Source organism: Lepidothrix coronata, unplaced genomic scaffold (genome assembly GCF_001604755.1).
Source record: "Lepidothrix coronata isolate B3197 unplaced genomic scaffold, Lepidothrix_coronata-1.0 Scaffold130, whole genome shotgun sequence".
Lineage (NCBI taxonomy): Eukaryota > Metazoa > Chordata > Aves > Passeriformes > Pipridae > Lepidothrix > Lepidothrix coronata.
In genome coordinates, this window is record NW_016690310.1 from 1,321,206 (window position 1) to 1,345,873 (window position 24,668).

The window sequence follows — 24,668 nt, forward strand, 5'->3', positions numbered from 1 at the left end:
GAAGAATTCAAGAGTTCCTGTATCCTTTGAAATGAAACAAAATTAGTGATCAATATGCACTAAATAAAAAAATTCTAATAGTGAAATTAAAGATGCAACTTGTTGACAGATAGGAAGTTAGTTTGAGTCTTACTTATATCTAATATTCAAAATTGGAGAGCCAAAAATTAATGCAGGAAAATGAAAAGCATATGGTACCTCAGGAGTATGTCTGCTGTGAGTATTGCTGAAGCCTAAAGTTTTAGGCAGAACACAAATAATAAGAAACTGATTTTTTTACATGCATCCTAGGAGTTCAGCATTTAAAATTCACTGTACTTTAAAGAAGATTATTTCCTTTTGTGTTTTGAGAAAAAAGCTATTTTACAACATAAATTCTAAAATCTCCAAATGCTTACTTTGGGACACTTGGATATCCGTTCTATGTGTGAAGCTTCTAATGCCTTTTGTTTTTATAACTCTGTTCCCAACTAGCTCCACAACTGCATTGTGAGCACAACCACTCACATAGTTAAATGAAGTATTAAAGATTTAAGGAGAGTTTGTCATCTTAAGTCAAAATGACACTTAATTCTGCTCTTCTATTTTGGCTTTTTGTTGTTTCTTGGAAGTTATCAATCTTGTTTAAACCATGGAGCGACTGCTCTGTAAAAGGAAAGCCATCAAAAAGATTTATCATTGCTACTTCTTACTGCTTTGAAGAGGTTGGTTGCTATTCTTGCTGTAGCCACAGCAGCCATCTAGAGTATAAATAATGAGGAAATTTTGACAATTACTATAATGTTCCAGAAGTGTGTCATAAGAACTGAATTTCATTCAGGACTGGAGTCTATAAACAATTCCAGGATGTTGCTGCTAAAAGTCACTTGAAGTCCTTATTGTCAATGAAGAAAGAATGTTTTTCTGTTGGATAGTGGGATGCATGCAGTGGGTTGCTTGTGGAATCCGGATCAGGTTATAACCAGAGGCATGCAGGGGGCATGTGCTGGGTCAGGAATGTTGAAGATTGCTGGGAAGAGATGTTTGCTCTGCACTGTCTCCTCTGAAGTTATCCCACTTGCTCAGTCAGGATGGTGCAGTGGGTGGGACTGGATCCTCATGAGATATAGTCATAGCAAGGCATCCCCAGCAGTTTTCTCTATGTGAGAAAAATGAGAATTTTGCTTATGGCTTGCTTTTATTAAGTGCACATGCTTACGGAGCTCTTTATCATCTTACAGTAAAGACACTGTTGTTGCCCAGAGAAGCTGTGGCTGCCCCATTGCTGGAAGTGTTCAAGGCCAGGTTGGATGGGGCTTGGAGCAACCTGGTCTGGTGGAAGGTGTCCCTGCCCATGGTGGTGGGAGATGGAACTAGGTGATCTTTAAGGTCCCTTCCAACCTATATCATTCTATCATTCCATGATTCTGTTCTGATTCTGCTGAGGCAAGAACCTTTGGCAGGTCTCTTGTGTTCTAGGACAAATACTTGTATAGATACAGCAGCCTTCATCCTTGGCCTTTCAGTGCCTTTTCCTCTTAATATGGCTTACAAGGTCCTGTAGAGTGTGAGAACTGGTGTTTGTGTCTGATAAGTGTGGTTCAGAGAGGTAACACAGGGAAGGCCACCCAGTCAATTCAGATACTCAACCAGGCGATGACCAGTCTAATTTTTTCAAATCAATCTTTCAGTTATAAGTCTCCATATCCATACTGTAGTACCTGTAAGGTGAGCACCACAGATGGGCAGATTTGCGGGGGTAAAAAAAAAAAGGTATCATAAATGAAGATTTAACTTTGCTAATTATATAGAAATCCAGCAGATCTCAGAGGGAAGCCTTCTTCCATGCTCTCTTCCCCTGTGGGCAGTTACTTCATTTATAGGTTCACAGTGCCTTGAGCAGACACTGGTGAGCTGAGCTGTGAAGGATCAGCTCACGCCCAGCCAGGTGTATCAGCTTAGAAAGGTGGACTAAGTCTGTGTCTTCCAAGTCTGTTAAAGGAGGTGTGGGGAAAGAAGGTGCATTTGCTTCCATGTGGCACAGTCCTAAGTTGGTGATGCCAAGCCTTAGTGAGCTCACCACAGAGCCAGATCCGGCCTCCTTGCCTTGTTCCCATTGCTACAGTGTTGGAGAGCATCATACAAATTGGCCCAAACTGAGCAGCAGAGACAGCTTGGGTTTGTCAGGCTCAAAGCCAGCGCTAATAAGCCTTGTCAGGTTAAGTTTAGTACTGCAGAACCATGTGGGACCATCAGTGCTTATCAGCCTAGTCCCAATGCCAAAAATGACATGACAGGGACCCCACTGGCTCCATGAAAAATCACTTAGGTAAGAACCTATCCTCCCATCATCATCTTGTCCGGGTTGTTCTGCTGAGGGGAGGATCCCTGTCTTCCTTTGCTCCAGATAAGAGTTGGCTGGCTTTTGTATAATCTATTATAGACTATTCTATAACTTGTCCTCTGCATAAGATCCATTTTAGGGTTTTTTGTTCCCCAAACCTCTATATTTCTGTACTGTAGATATTTGTCTAAACAAAAGCCTGTAATTTTGATGATTAGTTCCAGCTGGATGCAGAAAATACTGTGGGTAATAGAGGATGTAGTTGCATGGAGCATAGGCTCAGGAACCAAGACAATTTGGAGACCATTTAAAAACCATTTGGGTTTTTAGAATAAAACCCCAGAAAATGTTGGCATGGTTCTTCATAACTGGGTGAAGGACAGTACAACAAGACCAGTTTCCTCTCCTTCACACTTCACTTAGGTCAATAAACCTGAGTAGGGCTATTTGCTAGTATTGTTTGGTTATAGAAAAACAGAGATATTTTTCTTTTTTTAATTTCTTTTAATTTACCTCTTGTTTAGGGGGTGATATTAGAGCTCAACACTTAGCATCTTGCAGATTATGGACTATATAGGAGGTACCGGTTACTACCTCGCCTTCTAGGTACTATAGACTATTATTGACATGGGTACCTTTGCAAGTGCTGAATGTTGCTTGTTGTCAAAGGGCTCAAATTACTTACATTTATAAAATGATAAAGTAAACAAAAAATAGAGTGCACAAGTTGTCTCTGCTGTTTGTTATATATGAAGTCTGACTGTAATGGCAACCTTTAGAAGTCTTGCTCTAAAGGGGCTGTGTTCTGTCTGTGAGGAAATACGTTGTGTAAAACGCTCACAGGTTTTGAAGGAAGTTCCACCGAGGTACTTTAGCGTGGTGTGACAGCTGAGCATTTTATCACCTGTGTAATATAGCACAGCCAGGAGGGAGAGAGAGAGAGATGGTTATGTTACCTGTTACATGCAAGTGACAAATCCTAACACATGAGATATAGCTTAGATGGTACAAGAAAAGGCAAAGGACAGGATGTTTGAAAGAACAGAGAATTAAATTGGAGAGTGAGATGAAGGAAAGAGAATAGAAGGGACTGGGGAGAGAGACGACTAAAGGAAGTATGGGGAGAGACAAATGAGAAAATACTTTATTTTTTTCAAGGTTGAAAATAAAATTAAAAATAACAGGTGATGATACTCTAGAAGAACTAAAACATTAGATGTGAAGGTCTGAGAAAGTGATGGTGTGTTACCCATGTTACTGAAGCCTGAAGGGGTGGAGTGGTAGCAAAGCTGTCAGTGCTTAAAGGAAGAGGATTAGGGAATCTGTAGGGTGGATACACCAAACTTTCATCTCTCCATGCTAAGTCTGGGGAAGTTGTAGGACACCCAAGACAAGAATTTGGAGCAACAGAAAGGCACGTAGGTTTAACAAACACCACAGCACCTCCTATAAATAGATGAGGAAATTACTGTGGTTCTCATGTGGGTTTGTATTTGGGCCTTATTATTTCTCAGGATCACTTTGTGTGTATATAAGTATCTATTCTCACATAACAAAAGGGAGGGGTTGTTTTTTCATGTGTTGATAGGAAGTTTTTCAAGACTCATCTCTTTCTGGTGCAGATATCAAGCTGTAGTAGTAAAGTAATACTGCTCACTCTTCTTTTTGTCTTGCAAACAAAGAATCTTGTACTGCAGGATGGGTCAGAGCCAGCCTTTCTTTCCAAGGACTCTATGGAAGTCAAGATGAAGGCTGTGTTTTCAGTACAATAACTCCATTTTCAAGGAGGCTTTACTTCCAGTGATGGGAATTTGACTATTATTTTAATATTTGACTGATTTCTTGTATTCTTAAAATGAGCTGTTTTGTAATGTATGTGACACCCAAAGAACAGTTTATATGGAAATTCTCCAGCCTGGTGGAACCCTGTTTTGAATCGAGCAGTGCTAGGAATCGTAATTCAGTTGTTGGAGCCAGGTATCCACTTCACTTTTTGTATCCACTTCCTTCTTCGGTGTGACCCTTGCCAGCTTCATGGATCATTTTTTTGAATCGGCAAAGGAGGAGGAGATGTTGAAATGTTCATTACTATTTGTGTTTATGGCACATGCTATCCATATTTCTGTGTTCTTTTTTTCAAAGAACACTTAAATGAATTGATGTAATGAATGTGAGCATGACAGGGCCCAAACTTGCAGGGGAGAGCTGGGTTCCCGTTAACGAGTTGGTTGGTGGGAATAATATGAGCTGAAATCATCTGCATCACCCGGGCAGCTATCTATGTGTGTAATATTCACAAAGTGAGTGAACCTGCTGTGTTATGTACAAATAACTAAAAACAGCTACTGTATTTAAAAAAAAAAAATAAATTCTTAGTTGCTTGTGTTTTTCTTACGGAAAATAGCCCTGTGTCTGCTCTTTGAGAGCAGGTATCTGCTTTAACCTGCTCCTCTGAATGCTTTGAGCAATTTGTACACCCAGTGTTGTCCAAATGTTACCATAACTAAGTGCAGTAAATCTGCCAGGCTGTTGCTCCAGGCCCCCCACTCCGAGTTGGTGGGGCTGCAGTCGGGTCCCAGGGCCAAGGAGGGCTCTGCTGCCGGGGCGTGTGCTGCTAATTCAGGAGAGCAGCTCTGCTGGAAGATCAAAAACATCACAAGCATACTTTTCCTCTGCAAATTCCTAGCGTAGGATTTTTGGAATGATATCCCAGGGGTTAAATATAGCCATGTATTTTCAAGTAATCCTACTCCGAGGTTGAGCAAATGTAGTAAAGGGAACTTTCCCATCTTCTGGTGAGCCTTCCCTCGCTTTGCTGGGGGAGTTTGTAACTTACTGGCAGCATATGTTTAGAAATTTAATCTGGTTTAATGTTACTATGGTAACAAATGGGTGTCTTTTGGCCCTAAAGGGTGGTATAGTTCCTCACAGCTGAAGGTTAGCTGAAGGGGAAGACATCCCCCAGAGCTGTGCCAGCCTGACCAGTGACAGACACTAGCTTAACTTCTGCGACTGTGGGTGAAGGGACGTGGTCAAATACCAAGTTTAGGAACGCTGAAAGCTTTTTCTCTAAGCTTCTTGGGTTTCTGTTGGTCATGTATGATCATGTGTTGTCATGTGGACAAAAATGATTTACTACAGAGGTGATCTGCCAGGTTACTTGTACTTAGCTGTCCTTCTGCCTCAACTTATATAATGACTCTTGCTCCAAGATAAGATTTGTTTGATTGTCTCTCTTTTTTTTCCTCAGGTATCCAGACTGCTGTTATGCTGCCATGCTTACTGTTTGTGCACTGTCATCAGTGAGACAGGCATGGTCAGATGAGAGTTGCAGTCTAAATAAAACCACAAACCCCCCCACTCACCTTCACCATCATCCTACATGGAATAACAGGATAAATAGAGCTAGACTGGATTGGGAAAGGCCGATACTTACGTCTCCCTGTTCTGTTCATGGGATGGGTGTAAAGGGTACCTCTGGAAACATTGCTACTGACAGTGTTATGTCATTCCATAAGGGATCACCTTCCTGGTCTCTAAGGAGGTACTCTTAATTCTTTATCCTATACAGTGATGCAAGAACTTGCACATCATCCACCTCTGAAACAGTGTGAGGTTCAATAAACAGCGACAAAGTAATTTTTACAGGAAAAAATGGAATATGTGAACTCTAACTATAAAGATAGAATTAGATTCTATTTGATCATTTATTTCACTGTTAAATAGCATTTTGAGTACCTGTGGTTCTACCCCTTGTATGGACTAAATACCTGAAACAGCAAATGCATTGAGGGACCAGGGTCATTCCACATATGTACATGGAGATCTCTATAGCTTTCACTTATATATTTACACCTACACAAAAGTCTAGAGGCATAATTATTTTTTGCCATGCCTATTATTGATCTAAAATTATTACATAAATATACCTTTTATGCAATACTTTGCAAACACATAGCTTCTTGCTATGCTTTGCATAAATGGGGAAAACTGGGAAATCATGGATGAGAATCTTCTCTAACTAAGGAGAAAAGGTGAGGTTGACTTGAGGACAGGTGGAAGTAAAAATTCTTTTATTATTCTCCTTCAGCTTGGTGATATAAGAGTTAAAACTTTTTATATGGAAATTTCTTCTGATGCCTGGGTGTTTCTTTTTACAGGAAATGTAGTGATAAGCTCTTCACTCTGGAATATCTGAAACAGGTCATAGCTGTTACAAAGCATTATACAGCCCAGAGAAGTAAACATTTTGTCTATCTTGTTGCAAATCTTTGATTTCCAGCCATTGCTTATACACTGCTACTGTGTGATAATGATTATTTTAATTAGGTGCTCCGTGAAGGTATTACAGATCCAGAAAATGTTATTCCTTTGCTCTTCTGTAGAACTGCTTTTGTATATTTAAGCAGCCTTGTGCTTGTTTTAAGCAGTTATGAAGGAGAATTTCAGTAGGAGATGTTATCCAGGATCCAAGTGCAAGGAAGGAGGGGGCCTTCCAGCCACTGGAGTAAATCCCTTGGGAACAGGTGAAGCCGTGACCCTGAGGAGTCGAGACACAAGTATGTGTGTCAGCCAGGCGGAGAGGGAACGCTGCGCTGGGAACGGGCTGTGGCCGGAGCTCCCTTCCCAGGGATCTTTTTTAGAAATTAACAGCTGTCAATGGGTGCATTGCAGGAGGCTCTTTCTACATGAGTTTCATTAAATTCTGGATTCCTGCTGCAAACTCAAGTTAATGATATACAGAGCCTTCAGCACTTGAGCTGGTGCTTGAGGGGATAAAACAGTGTGCAAAATCCTGAGCCTACTGCAGGGAGTGGTTTTAGTGTCAGTCCTTCCTTTTAAGCATTTATGCACTTTGAAAAACATTGGTTTATGTAGAAGTCAAGGGTGTTTTGGAAAGACAACTGTCTTTACTAGGTATCAATGTTATTTTACATTTAATCATAGAATGATAGAATGATTTGGGTTGGAAGGAACCTTAAAGCCCATCTAGTTCCAATCCCCCTGCCATGGGGAGGGTCACCTTTCACTAGACCAGGTTTCTCCAAGCACCATCCAACCTGGCCCTAAACACTTCCAGGGATGGAGCATCCACAGCTTTTCTGGACAATCTGTGCCAGTGCCTCACCACCTATTTCTTCCCTATTTCTAATCTAAACCTGCCCTCTGTCAGTTTAAAGCCATCCCACCTTTTCCCAGTTGCACAACACGTAACTTCCAGATAGAAAAGGATCTTCCATGAGCAGCCAGGGAAGGTGGAAATAATGCTGTTCTCCTTATTATGGGTTTACTGAGCACAGCCATGGCTTCTCCCCATCTTTTCCTGTTTTCAGTTACACATAAGGAGTGATTTACTGCCAATAATGTGTGCTAAAATCTAGTCAAGTGTCTCTCGACACCAGGAAAGGGTTTCATCTATATCCTAAATTAATGGTTCTCCAGAGGCAGGATTCTTTGTTGATACTTGTTTTGCAAAGTTGAGCTTGTTGTTGCTTAACTAATCATAATTTAGAACATCTCAAGATTTCAAATTACTTACAAATTATCCACTTCACCTTTTCAAGTATATTTAAGGCCTGATGCTGAAGAGCTAATCCAAAAATAATTTTTCCAGGGATATTCTTCAAAAAAATGACTCTTTAGTTTTGTTTTTCCCCATAGGAAAGTTTTAGTTTTAAATAAATAAACCTGAAAAAAAAACAACCCTGAAAGAAAGCTGAATTTCAAGATAAACTAGGAACATTTCTACAACCCCTTCCATCTGCCTCTTCCTGAGCAGATTAGCTTTGGCAAACCTTGGGAGTCACCCAGGATTCCCCAAATCCATTCGCAATATGAGTGTGCCCTTTGGATGCTCCTTGTTAGCGTTAGAAATTTTGGCCACTGTGAATCACAGTTTTCTCTGTGGTGCTTAGTGCCCTTGTTTCTATTCAGATAGGGCATGTTGGGAGTGAATGTTGAATATTTGTCCCATTATTTCCAGAGGAAGAGCTGAAACACAGGATAGCAAAGGTTTTACCAGGGTCAAATAAAAGAGAATGCACAAGATGAGACTTAGGCTGGTTCTTTAGCCTTCAGTTAGCTCAAATTCTCCTTGTCTTTAAAAACCCAAAGTAACACAATTTTAACAGAAGAGTCAACTCTTCACATAAATGTAAAAACAGCATGCCCATAAGAATAGATTTTTGTTTCTTTGGCTAGATCTGTCATAACCTGGCTTCAGAATATGGATTAGCTTCATTTGCCCTTATGTTACATCTGTTATTTTTTTTCTAAGATACCCACGAAGTGCTGTCAAAATCCTGAAACTTAATTTTGGAAGATATTTTTATCTGAATAGTCAGAAGCAGCATATGAACACTTGGAACAACATATTATTGTCTTTTTAAAAAAATACATTTTGATTGGGATAACTACTAATGAAGATTTATTTTAAACTGAGCAATAAGTTAGTATTTATATTCTTCTGGGACAAATGGAATTTGCAGTTCTGCCTTGTTATTTCTTATATATAGTTATGTTTAGGAAATAGAGGAAATGAGATGTTATTGGAAGGGAGAACCCTCTCTCCCCCAAAACTCCAGGGTTTTAAGGATTGTCAATGTAATGACTTGAGATTTTAAGGCTCTTTCTAAACTTCAGGGTATGAAAATATAAATGTAAAAGCTTTATTCAAAAATACAGACAAAAAATAGATTTTGCCTTACGAAACAGCTTGTGTTAGGCTCTTTCCTTGTTTCTGCATTGTATGTGAAGTCTGCTGGAATATTGCATAAAGGTTTGTGAGACTTTAAAAACTTCCACATGAAATCAGTCTTTTTTCTTTTGAAAATTAGTATACTACACATAACATGGAGCCTTCAGTTAAATGGAAAGCACTGGTTTCAATATAAGTAGAGGGTTTTCTGGTTAAGCTCATAAAACCTGCACATTTATTACTGTAAAAGAAGGGAGCAGAGGTCTTGCATCATAATGTGAGAAACTTCCCATGGTTTCTAAGTAAAGGAGCCTAGAGTAAGCTTAATTCTGATTTTTGTTTGAGAAAAACTTACATCTTTCACAAGGGCAGCACTAGTTATAGTTTACCCTGTGTATTTGATCTGGCAGAGTTGGACAGGCAGCTTTGGCTGTAGAAAGTTTCCACATTCGAGTGTTTGTGTGATATAGTCAATGTTCAACATATAATAGTGCCCACCTGTGAGTCTCCATTTACAAGTTACAGGATGGAGATATTTTTGGTGGGGTTTTTTTGCTTGTTTGTTTTTGTTTCTGGCATATCCTATTCTACTTATACAGGCCAGGGCATGTTTTCTCTCTAGCACTGGCAAGAATAGAAATTGAAATTGCTGTCAAGTGACAAACTCAAAAACTCAAGTGGGTCTGGTGGCCACTGTGGTCAGAACTGTATAATTGCTGTAGGGTATTTTAGAGAATAGAGGAAAATTTGAATAATGCACCTGTGAAAAGCATAGTGAAATGAGAATGAAATAGATGTATTCTGATCCACACATAGGAATTCAGTGAAGCTGTTAAATTTTTATGCATACCTGAGTTTCGTGTTGTAGGAGCTGGGAAGGAACAAGGAGTGTGGGAATGAAAATGATGATGTGCAGTGATGACCTCTACAGAAGTACTTAGAAATCAGTAAATACTTGAAACCACTAGTTGGGCTGATAGGCTTTACTGGTGTAACAAAGCAACTGCTGATAATCTGGTCTGTGACAGTTTTCCATATACAACACTTAGCCAGGATGCCTTCTGCCCACATCTTGCCAGATTATTCATGTTAAGAGGAAGTTTTCAGATAGCTGGCTGAAACATGCCTTTTCCTTCTGTGACTATGAGAATGAGAGTGGTGGCACTTGATATATTATGTGTGAACAGAAATTTAATTCTGCAGAGTTGTTTTTTTTTTTTTCTGATAATCTCCTAATTAGAGGGAGGGAGGAGGAGCCCTGGAGGCTGGCAACCCCTCAGGTCTGGGCTCAGCAGTCCTTGGTTGGCATTTAGGGACATTTCAGAATAAATACCCATTGTATAGGGTGCGGAACTGGTAACACACTTTGATAGTTGACTACACCTGAAATAGTTTAAATGTGGCAATCCAAAACTGCAAATTTATTTGATACTTTTGGCTGGGAATTTTAATAAGGCTCAGTTTTGGAGACTTCCGGTAATGTTTGCAAGTGAGATAATCGCTGTACATGGCTGTCCTTGGTTTTCCTTCTTCTTTTGCACAGCTTTCCCATTTTGGATAGGCAGGAAATGAGAGCATCCAACTGCCATTTTTCCTGCTTTGCTTCTGCTGTGTTGAATGTTGTGGACAAAGCAAATGAGAGATCAGAATCGTCAGCCAAAAAACTATTGTAGCTCACAGTGAAAGAGAAAATATCCACTCCCCTTTGGCAAATCCAGTCTTCTCACATCTGCTTAAAGTTTTTAAGCAATATGTGGACTTGGCCAAGAAAGGGCACATTGAGTCTTGGTGATGATTTGCTGATGAATGCTGCAATTATAAGGAGGCAACTGTTCTTTGTGTTGGAAGCCACCATGATGCAGGTCATTAAGTTTTTGCTTAGAGCCATAGAATCATAGAATGATTTAGGTTGTAAAGGATCTTAAAGATCATCTTGTTCCAACCACCCTGCCATGGACAGGGATGCCTTCCACTATCCCATGTTGCTCCAAGCCCAGTCCAACCTGGCCTTGGACACTTCCAGGGATAGGACAGCCACAGCTTCTCTGGGCAACCTGTGCCAGGACCTCACCACCCTTGCAGGGAAGAATTTTTTCCTAGTGTATATCTGAGATCTATCCAGGAACTTCACTTCTCTCCTAGGTACACACATGTAAATGGTCTACATGCTGCTACTTCAGAATAGCTTGCTGTCTCCAGCTCTGTATGCACTGGGGGCATCCTTCTCCATAAAACAACATTTTCGGGTTATAAATAACTAGTCCTTACATTAATACAGCAGGGGATAGAGGCAGAATCCATCCTTGGAGCTTTTACAGGTGAAATTCATGAAATGTTACATTGTTGGGAACTCATCTCTTCAAACAAACAATGTGATTTCTGATTCGTTAGACTAATTCAACCAAGATCAGCGTTCTTGGCTCAGGCCAGCAGTTCTTGTGTGGGAAGGAGTTTGTATTCTTACCAACACTAAATTTTAGTCATTTCAGCTACAGTCCTGCATTCAGTGTTTCACATTCTTCTGGGATTTCATTAAATTCCTTTCTGTTTTCCTTTTCGAGCTCTAGTTTTTTCTTTCAAAATCAACTAAATGCTCATATTTCTGCCATTGCTGTCCCAAAATTTTGTTAATATCACATATACTGTGTAAATGTTAGCATTTGAGTCACTGATATATTTATATCCTTCACTTTCATTCTCTTAGTGAATTCCTTGTACATGCAGTGCTGTATGTCCCCACAGGATCTTATTGTAGTTCTTTACTTTCTGAACATAAAGGGTTTACTTTTGCATACCCCTCTTCTTCCCCCTTTATATCATCATCTGATTTTAAGTAATGAAATTAGGATATTTTCCTGCTTCTATAATATTTTGATTCTTATAATTTCTTGACTGTAATGCAAGTCACAGATTTTTTATTTCTATGCCCTGTGTATTTTTTTCTGCATTTTGTATTACTCTATTTTTTTTCTTTCTCATTCCTTTTCCATACCAGTAGAGCACCAAGAGCCCCTGTTTCTCACAGCTTTTAGCTGGACATTATGACTGGTGTGTCAAGGTAGCCTCTCTGACCGTTTATACAACAGTGAGGTCCAGGTTGCTCAATCTGTGGTCCAAATACAGACTTATGATGGGGAGTCATCCATCAATCTAGGGGTGCTGTATCTTAATTCAGTGGTTCAAATGCTCAGTAAAAACTGGGGGGTTGTCCCAGGAACTGGAATGATTTTAAAGGGGGCTCTTTGAATCTGAATAGGATCTGCAATGAGATAGGGAGGTCAGCAAGGATTTCTGTGTAGAACCAAGAATGAGGATGTGGATTAAAAACTCACTACCCAGATATAAATCTCAATCCTGTGCTCACTCAGTCCTAAAGGAAAATTTAAGCAAAGATGAGGGACCTGGAAAGAGAAGCAAGCAGAGCAGGACTGAAAGAGCTACTGCAGATCTGGCATGGAGATAAGATACTGCTTATCTTAACTCACTAACCTGTTTACTGGGAGAGGAGCCATCTACCCACAGCTGTGGGAGACTGGAAATGTTCTTGGAGTGATGCAGCTTGTCAAGTGCAGGTAGCAGAAATGGTTTGATTCTTTTATGTGGTGTTTATTCTTGGAAAGGTGAACTTCGCTTTTCCAGCAAAGTCCCAAATCACCTCAATAAAAGAGCCACGATGAAAACTTGAAAGGGTTGTTGAGTACTGAGGAAGGAAATGGGTCAAGATTGACGGTCCAATTATAATGAACTGTGGATAAATGAGCCTTTGAACTGCACCGTGCTCCGAGCTCCAAGGTCTGAGCATTACAGGAAATGTGTTCTTTGGTATCTCCCTGGTTTTTGGAGTATATCATTTACTCAAAGTACTTTGTGTACTTTTTAGTGTATCTCAAAGTATAATGAGGTTGATAAAAGTTTTGAGTGTATCAGTGTTTATAATTGTTGAAATCACAGTGCAGCAATGCCAATAACTCTTCCCACCCCCATAATAGAAGAAAATGTTTTTATTGTTATACTTATGGACAATAAATGAAAGTACCTTGAGAGAAGGTAGGTGTGGAAGGTTTTCTGGCAGCATTCCCTTGTGCTTCTTTATTACTTTGAGAAGGATGGGGAGCTCAGGTCAGGTGCTGGTAGCTCAGGCTCTAAAATGCCACCCAGCCCTCACTTGTGTGGTTTTTTGAGGGCAAAAAACCTCAGGAGCTCACAGGGCAGCTGAGTTTTTCACATTTCCTTTTGATGTCTCCATACTGCACAGAATAAAGGTAGTTATACAAGAGCAAATATGGGCTTTGGTGTCTGTCTCCTTCCTTATCCAAACAGTGGATGCACTGTTTGGTTGCAGTGTTTCAGGAATTAATAAATTAGTGCTTGAGAGATATTCAAACACAGAGACTCTATTTTATCACTTGCTGATTACTATGGTTCAATAAAAAAACACACACAAAACATCACATTTCCTAAAATGTTGTTCCTTGAAGCCCCTCAAGGCGTCAAAGCTTAGGCTTTTGCACTGAAGTGTTTTGGTCTGGGGTGGGGGCTGGCATCTCTCTGCATCTTCTAATTATGACAGAAGAACTTCAATGGAAACTTGATGGGAAACTAAGTGTGAGGCTACTGTAAGATCTCTCTTGTGATGTTGAGATACTGTGGAAAACATGCCTGACTGATCCAGCCTCTCTGGAGTTCACTTTCTTAGGTAGGATTTGATTCCAGTCTGTATATAGAGTCCCTACCTGGTCAAAATTCATTTTATCCTATGCACCATATTCCCATTGTACCCTCTCTCTGAGGGGCAGGATGCGCCTTCAGTGTTCCCTGTCATTTCTGACACGCAGGGAATGTCATGAGCGAATGTTTTTTGGATTCCAGATGGGGCTTACAGTTACAGCTTTAATATTCAACTGTTTGTGTGGCTGGAAACTTTTGCCAGCTGTCAACTTCAGAGCAAGTGGCAATCTACCTTCTCAAACAAATGTGGCCTCTATGTTTATTTTCAGTTTCATGTTTGTTATACCTACTGTAGGATAAGAATCCTGGCACATAAAATCCTTGACCCTCTAGTAGAATGTGTAGTGATCACCTCTTGTGGGTAGAGCATTAACTAACCTGCTTCATGCAAGTGCAAATAACAGAAAGCCCCGCCCCATGGAATAATCAATTTATAATCAATGTAATAATCCATTTAGAACCTCAGTAACTTAGGGAGTTTCCTACCATGCTTTCCACATAATGAGCAAAGGGACTTCCTACGAGACACAAAGACTTAGGTGTGCTCAAGTGTGGCAGGAGATGAAAGTAAATAATTATTACAATGTACTTTCTTTTTGTGTTTCCTTTTTTTTGTTTGTTCTTGAACAGATTGAAAACATAGATGCATGCCTGAGTTTCTTGGCTGCTAAGGGGATTAACATTCAGGGGCTGTCAGCAGAAGGTGAGTGCATTGGTTGTTTAAAATTTGATTTTAAATAACGAACCTCAATTACTACTTGTAAATGCAACCACAGCATGAAGTGTAAATTAAATTTTTTACAGTCTTTGCTTCTTTTTCCCCCCATCTCAACATGAGAGGTAAGTAAAATATATATCTAATCTCTACACAGCTGACTTGTAAAAATAATCAATGAAACGAAATTAGAATTCAGTCACTTTTTTGTTACTTTCTGTTGAAAACCAGAATTTTCTTATCTCAGTTCTAAAATTGACACACTGAGCAGTGTACATTTTACAGATATAAATGAACTGCTGGCAGTTGCTTGCTTTTTGAGAAAGAAACTCATTTCCTTTGTCTTGAATTATTCATACTGAACAACTGTCCTGCTTTCTTCTCTCTTTTAAAGAAAGGTTATTTTTTTAAAAATTTGCTTCCAAATGCATGAAACAATAAAATCCAAATGTTTTGAACCAAAACGAAAAAGAAGACGTTTTGACTTCTAATTGATTGTTCTGTTTTTGAAGAGCACCAGAATGTTTCTGAAACCCAAACATGACTCAATTTGCTATATTCCTTTATGCCAGTGCATGATACCTGCCAGTGGTACCTGCTGGCTCAGAAGCTGTTCCACTATTATCTTATTAAGAGATCAAACAGATTTCTGTCATCCTCAGCACCGGCTTTCACTTGTATTTTTATTTAAATATGCTGGAAAAGCAGTTGGGTTCAGTAGTTGAATATATTATATAACGTCTCCATCAGTGCTTCACGGAACAAATGTGTGGCATCAGGTGAGATTTCAAGTTACATTTGATGACTGACTCTTCCTGAGCTCAATTTGGAGGAGGAGGTTACAGCATCAAATCGTACACTTGTGTGCCATTAACTGGAGTGCCTGTATATTTAAAGCCATGGTTTTTTTCCTCTGAAGGAGTCCTACAGCTCAAATGAGGAAGGCAGGAAAGGATGTGTAGGTGTGCTGGGCTGACCTGGTCTGGCAGCTGAGGACCACGTGGCTGCTGGCTCAGTCCTGGCAGGATGGGGAGAGAATAGGAAGAGCAAAAGTGACAAAACACATGGATCAAAATAAAGGTAGTCTCATGACTGAGGGAAAGAGGAAGAAAAATGCAAAACAAGTAACGCTGAGGCAGTCACTCACCATCTCCCACAAGCAGACAGATGCCCTACCAGGAAGCACCCTCAACACCCTCCCACCCCCCATGTTTGTGACTGAATGTGATGTCACACGGCATGGGATATCCCTTGGGTGTCAGCTGTCCTGGCTGTGCCCCCTTCTAGCCTCTTGCCCACCTCCATCCTACACCCCAGGGAAGGTCGGTGTTGGATAAAGAGAAAGTCTTGACACGGTGCATGTACTGCTCAACTGATGCCTTGTCAACACTGCTTTAGTCACAAATCAAAAACATACCTTATGAGCATGATTTGAAATCTTTACTGAAACACACTTTTCCTTTTCCTTATTGATGAAAAAAGATGTTAATGGAATGTTTGCCAGATAAACACTTGGATGTACCTGACGGTGAAACCATTGTGTACACAGCTTTTACATATGTACCTACATGTAAAAAACCCATAAAAATAGAAAAAAAAATAAAATTACTGAAAAATTAAAGCTACTATTTAAAAAGAAATCATTAAAAATTACAGTTTAAAATTACACATTAACAGTTTAGCAAATAGCTTAAAACATTCCTTGCTGTCCTCCAAAGGAACTCTCCTAGTCCTTGAGATCTTACAAGTCACTGTGTGTTTGAAATGCGATGTCACTGACTTTGAGGTGGTTTGTAAGTGTGGAAAGCAAAATAGCGCATATTTAGTTCACATTGTTCTAAGCTGAATATACCACAACTAATAGAAGAGGAGGCTGAATGTTAGGTGTATCCTTAAGCTGGTTTAGAACAGCAACAAGTATTTCCTGCAAGGTGAAGCTCTACTAAGCTCTGCCCGAGTACAGTATTAAGTGCCTTGATTGCTCAGTTATAATCAGGAGGAGTCTCATGTCGAGAAAAGAAAGTGTGAGCTAAAAGTTCAAACAGCAGAAAGTTTATTTACCAGGAAATGATGAAAAAGAAAATGCCACAGAGTCTGTTGTAAAAGCCAATTTTGACCTTGATGTGATATGTATAAATATTGTAAAGATATAATAAATTTCACATTATTTACCTGGCTTGATACAAGGCAAAATCTAAGTGAAATAGCAGAGTAATTGACAAGAAAACTGTGGGTGTACAAAGTTGGCAGCGTAGTGTTGCTCGCGCTGGGGAAGGGACAGCATGATTAATGTTCGTGGTGCTCCTGCCAAGTCTCAAGTCAGACCCAGCAGGATCCATGTTATCCCGTGGCTTCCCTGATTTCGTGTTTCTTCCTTTCTTTTACACTGTGTAGGAATTAGTGTATTAAATCACACGGAAGCTAAGAAGGGACCCGTAATGTTTGCTGCCAACACACAAATGAGAACATTTACTGGCTCCACCACTAACACTGAAGGAAGAGAGTGACAACTAGAGAGGGGAGGGAAGGAACTATTTTTTTATAAAATAAAAGACTTTGAATGCAACAATAAAGTAAATTTCTTTTTTTACTCATTCCTGAACTGTGCTGAGGAACACAGAATCATTTAAAATGAAGAGTGCCATTACCAAACAAGCCAGTGTTTCTGTGCAAGCTGCCAAGACCTGCTAGGTCAATGCAAATAATTTATTTACTTCGCTGGCAGATCCTCATCTAGGAGGAAAGAAAAGGCTGTGATTGCTTCCAAACAGGAATAATCACTGAAGTCTCCTGGAATGCTTAAGAACATGTATTTTTCAATAGTGCAGTTTTAGTGTGCAGGGAAGTTAATGAGTCAAAGCTGGAATTTGGATGACTCCTAAATGTTGAAATAATTTGGAACTTCATGTGTCATATCCTTCCAGTATTGAAAAGTCCAGCTTTGATATATGTGTGTACCACTTAGACATAGTCCATTTTTATGGATTTATGCAGTGGAGATCCTAAGGATCTGCAATCACTGATGATGACCATGTTATTATGCTAGAAGCAGGTCCCCTTCCCCAGCAACATGGAGGCAAAATGCATTCCCTTATCAAAGATTTTTAGATCCTAAGATCCCCTTTTGTAAAGAAAACTACAGAGACAATTAATTTCTCTTCTTGCTGCAGTTTTTTATTGTCCATTGCTTTGAGCTGTCTCTCCACATCCATGCTCTTAAAATTGTCTCCACACTGAGCAAGGTTTTAGACTCTTGGAATTGCAGCTGCCCAGCAAAGCTAGCTCTCCTTCCACGCAATATTTCCTTCCTGCCAAGATTTTGAAGATTATGGAGGATGTAAATGTGGAGTAGAAACTCAAACTGATGTCCTAGATAGCAGCTGCACCTCTTCTGGGTTGCAGATTAGCTGGATAATGATCAGCTGCACAAATCATAGAACCATAAAATGATGAAAGAAAATGCCTCTCTAGATTTTGGAACAACCGCAGTTCAAGCTTTTGCCTTTGAAATGACATTCACGCTTCTGTAGCTAAATGGAGTTTGGTGTACACAGTCCACAGTACTGCGGTTCCCCTCTCTTCAGAGCAGAGGTGTTCTCCTAGCAGATCCACATCCTTCTTGTGTTGGGGACCCCAGAGCTGGATGCAGCACTGCAGGGTGGGGACTCACCAGAGCAGAGCAGAGGGGCAGAATCCCCTCCCTCCACTTGCTGCCCACACTGCTTTGGGTGCAGCCCAGGACACGGTTGGTTTCTGGGCTGTGAGTGCATATGTCTGGGTCATGTTGAGCTTCCTGTTAACCAATGCCCCTAACAGCCTTCCCTCCTCAAGGCTGCTCTCAATCCATTCTCTGGTCAGCCTTTCTTTACCTTTTCTCTGTCCTGAACTTTTTCTTTTTTATATTTCTACCAAGCCCAGTGATTTTTGTGAAGACAGAGAAGGATGGTTGGCAAGTTACAGGGGTGAAATTCCAGCTGTACGGGAAACAAGCAGCAACAGAGATATTCCAGGGTGAAAATTTCCAAAGAGTGGATTTGTGGGAATTCCTGTGAAAACCAAGTTCCAATTCCCTCTCAAATATCCAGAGTGTTTGTTTCCAATATCCAAGACAGTCATTTTTGGCTCCACATTTAAAATGGATGGGTCACATCCTTGTCCTTATCTAAGTCAATACGAATATCGGAGCTGACCATGGACTGGAGGGGACTTGAAGCAGGAAGCAGTTGAGACTATGCTGATGGGCAGAGTGCAGTGAGGCTGCAGTACTCTTTGAAATACTCTTTTTGTACAAAGTGCAGGAGTGAACTGCCAGGAGAATTACCTCAGTCTTAAAGATAAGAGAAACATGGTACCTCTGAAAGTCTGGTTTGAAATATTTTGCTTCAAATCCAGAGGGAAAGAGACTGCTTTAAATCATTAAAGGGGTTTTTCTTTTGATTATCATATTTTGGTCACCTTAGAAAAAAAGTCAAAAGCAGGTTGCTCTTCTGATAAATACAACAGAAGACAGGCAGCCATAGAAAGCCACAGATTTTAGGTGGGTTATTGTTATAGTTGCCTCTCATTTCATATGGAAATCAGTTTCCAGTTGATTATAGCTTTGCTAAGTTTAAAAAAGCAGGCCCATGGTAATTTCTTTTATCTTCTGGCCTGTATTTGTGCAGTTAAGCTTCCCAGTGCCTCTGGGTCTGTTTAGTTATGCTTCAACCTGTGATTAAATGCTACTTTCCTTACAATTCCCGTGAGTAATTTGAGTTCTTTACTGGAGATAAGGAGATCCTTTTTAGTGTGCTCTGCTGTCTTTTGTGTCTGTTTTACTTTATTGTCTACTGCCATTCCTGTCCTTCCTAGCTAAGCAAAGATTATTGAAGAGAACCTGCAGATTAGAGAAGGAACCTGCCTGATGCTGATGGCAGTGGGAGAAGGTTGTGCTTGTGCATGGCACTGCATGGGAGCAGGAGTGTACTGGGAGAAGGGGAAAAAGGCAGGATTAATTGGGACCCTACTGTTCCGGAAGAGACTAAAACTGGCCAAGAAAACAAAGAGTGAAAATGTCTGCTGAAGGGCACTGGGAATGATAATCCTTTAAACAAGGAAGTGAGGAGACAGTGATGGGAGAGAGCACTGAGGGGCCAGACTGCAGGGAGATAAAAATGGATAAGGAAATTGAGCCAAGAAGTGTGAGGGGAAAGGAATATCCTGGGTCTGGGTGTGATGGCAGGGCCACTTAGGGAAGGTCTAGGATTCTCTGAGGACATGGGCCGAAACAAATTTAAGAATGGAAGTAATTTCTGTTGGTGGTTAGGAAGAAAAAGTAGATTGAGGTGCAGGTAGACAAGGAGACTGAAACTAGAAGCTGGTACAGAAAGGAAAGCAACAGTTTTAAGCTGTGAACCTGAGATTTGCTCAGTAAAGTGTTAAGGATTAAGAGCTGGAGCTTGTTTATACAGCCAAGATGAGCAACATGAGCAGAAATGTGGCTGGGAGAGGGAGTAGAGGATAGAGCAGAACCCATCACAAACTCAGAGCAACCTTTCAGCCAGAACTGGGAACAGAAATCAAAATTCTGGTTCTTGCCTTTATGTCTTGCCATGTCCTTTTCTTCCCATCTTGCACTAACCCACACAGAGGGATATAAAAGCATAGGGCAGCAGTAAACTGTATTTGTTCCAGTGCTCTATGTAGCACACAGAAGTTCAGCTGTTTGATGTACCTTTCTTAATTCACTTTTTAAATTTAGGAAATTAAACACGCTTAAACATAATTAAATCATGGTACATTAAGGTTGTCTGCAAGACAATTTGCACTTTTGCATATTAATTATCAACTGCATGGTCTGATAAACCTCTTCATCTTTTTATTTCTGTTTGCTTTTACATTTTTGCATTTGATACTGCATAAAAGAACAGGATGACATTTAGGAATTGAAAAGTTTATGCATTCAATGTCAAGCTTTCTTTAGGTGTGTTGGGTATATATTCCTTATCAGCCAGTGATAGTATCAAGCTGGTAATTATCTATTTTAATACAGCTATTTCACCCATAGTCATATTTTCTAGTGCAAAATTTGCATCAGACTTCCTTAGTGGAAACTATTAGTGTGATATTCCAGAAATTATATAGTACGGTGTGAGAACTAAGTAGTTTTTCTTCCTTGTGCAAATTTAGGACTGAGAAATCATTTACAGTGTGCTGTCATTAATACACTTGTTTTTGTGGGGGTTCTGTTTTGGGTTTTTCAGTTACTTTAGTGTAAAGGAAAAATTTAAAGGCACTAAAGGAACTTGCTTTTGAAGCAGACTGGCATTAACACAGACTATAGCAGAAATGTGAGATATCGCTCAGTCACCACAGGGAAGAAATTAGTTATTTATTTTTTGTTGGTGCTCACTGGTAATCAACTGTAATGCCAATTAGATGTGCAGAAAGAAACTTGTCCTAAAGGATATCCCAAAGGAAGTTGGTTCAGACAGAGGTCTGGGAGTGCAGTGGCTGATCCACTGTACTGTCAGAGAGAAAAAAATCACTGGTGGCTGACGAGTGACCTCTGATCATTGCCTTGCAGAAATCAGGAATGGGAATCTAAAGGCCATCTTGGGCCTTTTCTTCAGTTTATCTCGATACAAGCAACAGCAACAGCAGCCACACCACCATCCATCCCAGCAGGCTCCCCCAGTATCCCAGCAAGCAGGGCCTCCATCCCAGTGCCAGGTCGGGGTTCCAGCTCCGCTCCACGCTCCGTGCCAACAGCCCCCGCAAGCTGCGCAGCATCAGTTCAAAGCACAACCAGAAATGCAGTCCAGGTGGGGAAGTTTCCTTTGAGTTGTTTTTTTCATTGTTTATCTCTTTTTTTGCTTCTCATTAAAGGTCTTGAAAAGCCAAAGAAACTTCTTTCTTTAGTTCTTCTCTAGAATAAAGTGTGTTGGAAATGGAATGCTGAGTAGCAATTGACTTCGTGCCTTTGGAAATCAAAACAGATATGTTTAAATATGTTCTCAGTGCTAAAAATCTACAGCCCAATGGGTGTAACATACCTGCTAGACCAAGGAACCACAGTGTTTTTAAATGATGTTTTTCTCACTATTTCTTTTGCTTCTTTCTAGTCACAAAGCTTGCACATTGTTGCCCTTACAGAACATCTTTTTTTAGGCATATGAAAACCAACTTCAGTTCTCAGATTACAAGAGTTTCAGTCCCTACTAAGAAGTGGAAGGCTCTGACAGTGGTAAAAGAAATAAAGCTCATAACACCTGGTGGCAATCAAAATCAAATCTAGGCTGCTTGGTCGAAAATAATATGCTGCTGACTTTACATGAAAAATAATTTTCATAATTGGTGTTTGTTGGCGCTCCTAGATCAGAGTACAGATGAATAGAAAGGGTCTTTTTTTCCTGAATGTCTTTAATACTAGGAGTGCTCTGTCCAGGTTAGAATAAAAACAGTTTATGAGGCTGTACCACAGTGAATGCATGTACAGCCTTCTGCTGGTCTGGCCCTTCCACTGCTGAGACAGTGAGGGTTTAGTGGAGATGAGTGGGCAGAATTAAAAGCAGAAGCCGTATTTGCACAATTACTGAAATATGAAGGCTTTTTGTTTTTACATACCTCAAATTAAGGTGTATTTGTGTTCATACATACTGAGGTGAACACTGGCTTAGTTGCTGCTTTATGAGGAATATGAACAGTTTAACTGGAGCCTTCCAACTGAGACTACTCAGAGCTTTTTTGGGTTTTGCTTCTGTGTCTTTCTTCACCAATTATGCTCATTTGGGTGCAAGGAATAGCTTTGTGTAATTGAAAAACATGATCTTGCTACAGCATTTATAAGCTTGTACAGGAAATAATTAGCACAAAACAAAGATGTGTTTGAACATATTTCTGCAACTTTTCTGTCAAAAGCATGCGGAGATCCATGGGACCATTTGAACATTACTTTGATACTTTCAGTCTATTGTGTGGATCAGACTGGGTTTCAAATGATTGAAATATATACATCCTGAAGATCTTAAATGTCATGTTTTCGTAGTATATCCAAAAGTGCTGAGATTCTGCAGAAAATACGTATAATAAAGGATTGAGTTGGAAAAGAGGAATAACGTTGGGGGTTGCATGCATATTTGCACGTTCATTACTCTGTAAAAATTACTTAATTTCAAATTGTAGCAGTTTTGACCTGAAGTCACACTTGGGCAAGAAGGTTTTTATTCCTGTGAACTTCATCAAAGCTCTTTCCTCCCTAAAGCAGGTTACTAGGTTCAGTGGCTTAAAAAAGAATTTTCTTTGTTCACTGTTATCTTCCACTTTTTCTTTCCTGTCACAGTGCATCTCCCAGGGACTCATCTCAAAGCAAAATCATCCGATTCACTCTTGGTCAGAAAAGGTCTTCTAGGTTAGCATTTCTTCATCTTCTGCAAAGCATGAATAATCCTTTTGCAATAATTCTGGATGCATGTTTAGGGTTCCTGTTGAAAACAGTTTGTAATTAGGTGTTTACAAACAGCTGAAATGTGAAAGTTTTAGATGGATTTAATTTTTCTCTCTCTTTTTTTTTTTTTTTTTTTTTTGAGATGTGGAATGCATTTTGGCCCGCAAGAAAATAATTTGATTTTCTTGTTCTTACGAGCTTTTGCTTTTGAGAACAAAACATGGTTCTGGGAGTTCTTGCCCCACTATACTAATTATATTTTGATCTGCATTATTGAAATCATAGAATCATAGAATGTTTTGGGTTGGAAGTGACCTTAAAGATCATCTAGTTCCAACCCCCATCTGAGTTGCATCAGGTCTTAGCTAGTGAGGAGAACATCACATGCATGATATGAGCCAGACAGCACTGTGTGGGTCTGTCTCATCAGAGCTCCTGCACTGCCCAGGGTCTCACATTGAGCACATGTAATCTCCCTCAAAGTGATTATCAGATATTTCAGTCAATCTTTTTCCTGGCTCCCAGCATGACTTGCATGCTAGCTCATCTGACCATCTCATCTCAGTGATCATAAGGGTTGCTGTGTTATTAATCATGTTTATTTTACTACTATATTTAAATGTTCTAATAGAATATAGTTTTACATTGGTACCCTTTTTGCTAAGCTTGTGAATTATAACTTATGATCTTTATTCAGTTTCTCTAGATTGTTATTTCTGCTGTAAAATTCGGATTTGTTTCCCGCGTCTTATTTCTTTTACGATAACAGTGAAGCCCTGCAGAATAACCCCTGTTAAAAAGTTCCATGCTTCCTTTTCATGTTCTCCCTTGATCATAATTATGGTTTGACAGTTCATATTTGCCTATCAGAGGTGCTGAGGAGTAGTAAAGGAGAGTGTTCTCCAAGCTCAGTACCTTTTCTCTAATAGCAAGAACCTGGAAACGTCTCTCAAAACCTGTTTTTCCCCCTTAGATTTCACAGGCACTGCTGTGAATTATTTTGACCTAATACCAAAAGCAGGGGCTTAAAACCAGTCAGTTCTATGGAGGGAAAAAAAGTCTTAAGAGAAAGGATATCTTCAAGGGTGCTTTTAGCACAGAGGTTTTTTATTCTTGGTGTGTTTTTACTTGCAGTGACAATACTGACTTGGATGGAAAACTTGTCCCTTCTTAAGTGGTCACTTGGTTTGAGTAGCTTTATTTATTTTCGAATGTGACAGATTTGCAAAACGTGTGTGGGCATGTGTGGAGGGAGCCTTTTCTTATCCATCAGTACGGGAACATTGTCCCTTCCCTCCTGCCAACCTTTGCTGGAAGACTCCCCTCCCATACTGGGGCTCTCCTGGGGCGGTTGGTCCATACTCAGTGTTTCAAAACTGGGTGGTAACTTTAAGCTCATGTGTAGGAAACCTAGCTCGTTTCCTGTCAAACAAAGTAAACTTTTAATGAACTTTCTTGTCTTGGTGACTTTCAAGTTCTCAGGAACAGTGTTTGTCACTGGTTGCCCTCTGCTCCTTGCCCTGTAGTCTCCTCTACAGTGGATGAAGCACCTCTGGGGTGTTCCCGTGTCCACCTTGCTGCAATGATGAGTATGGACAACTTTCTAGCACCCCCCAGTGTTGAAAAAGGCTGGATTAATTGAGATGCTCTTCTAAAAGGTTTCAACAAAGTCAACCTCAGAACCATGATGTGCTGTGCCGGATCTGTGGTGGTTTGAGTTTGTAAATTAATTGGGTTTGTATTTGAATGATGCCCTTATGTCTTATACTCTTTTGAGCTT

At 40.0% G+C, this 24,668-nt stretch overlaps 1 protein-coding gene across 16 annotated transcripts in view; it reads left to right on the top strand.

Annotated features, from left to right (window-relative positions):
* Positions 1–24,668, top strand: part of NAV2 (neuron navigator 2) — a 214,252-nt gene that overhangs the window by 62,805 nt on the left and 126,779 nt on the right. For 12 of the 16 annotated variants that reach the window (XM_017826754.1, XM_017826757.1, XM_017826756.1 and 9 more), the window contains exons 4-6: positions 14,379–14,451; positions 21,029–21,266; positions 22,784–22,852. In XM_017826754.1, coding sequence (XP_017682243.1) covers positions 14,379–14,451; positions 21,029–21,266; positions 22,784–22,852 — 380 coding nt within the window. The remainder of the gene's footprint in view (positions 1–14,378; positions 14,452–21,028; positions 21,267–22,783; positions 22,853–24,668) is intronic. The other 4 variants (XM_017826762.1, XM_017826764.1, XM_017826766.1 and 1 more) reach the window with 1 other exon arrangement.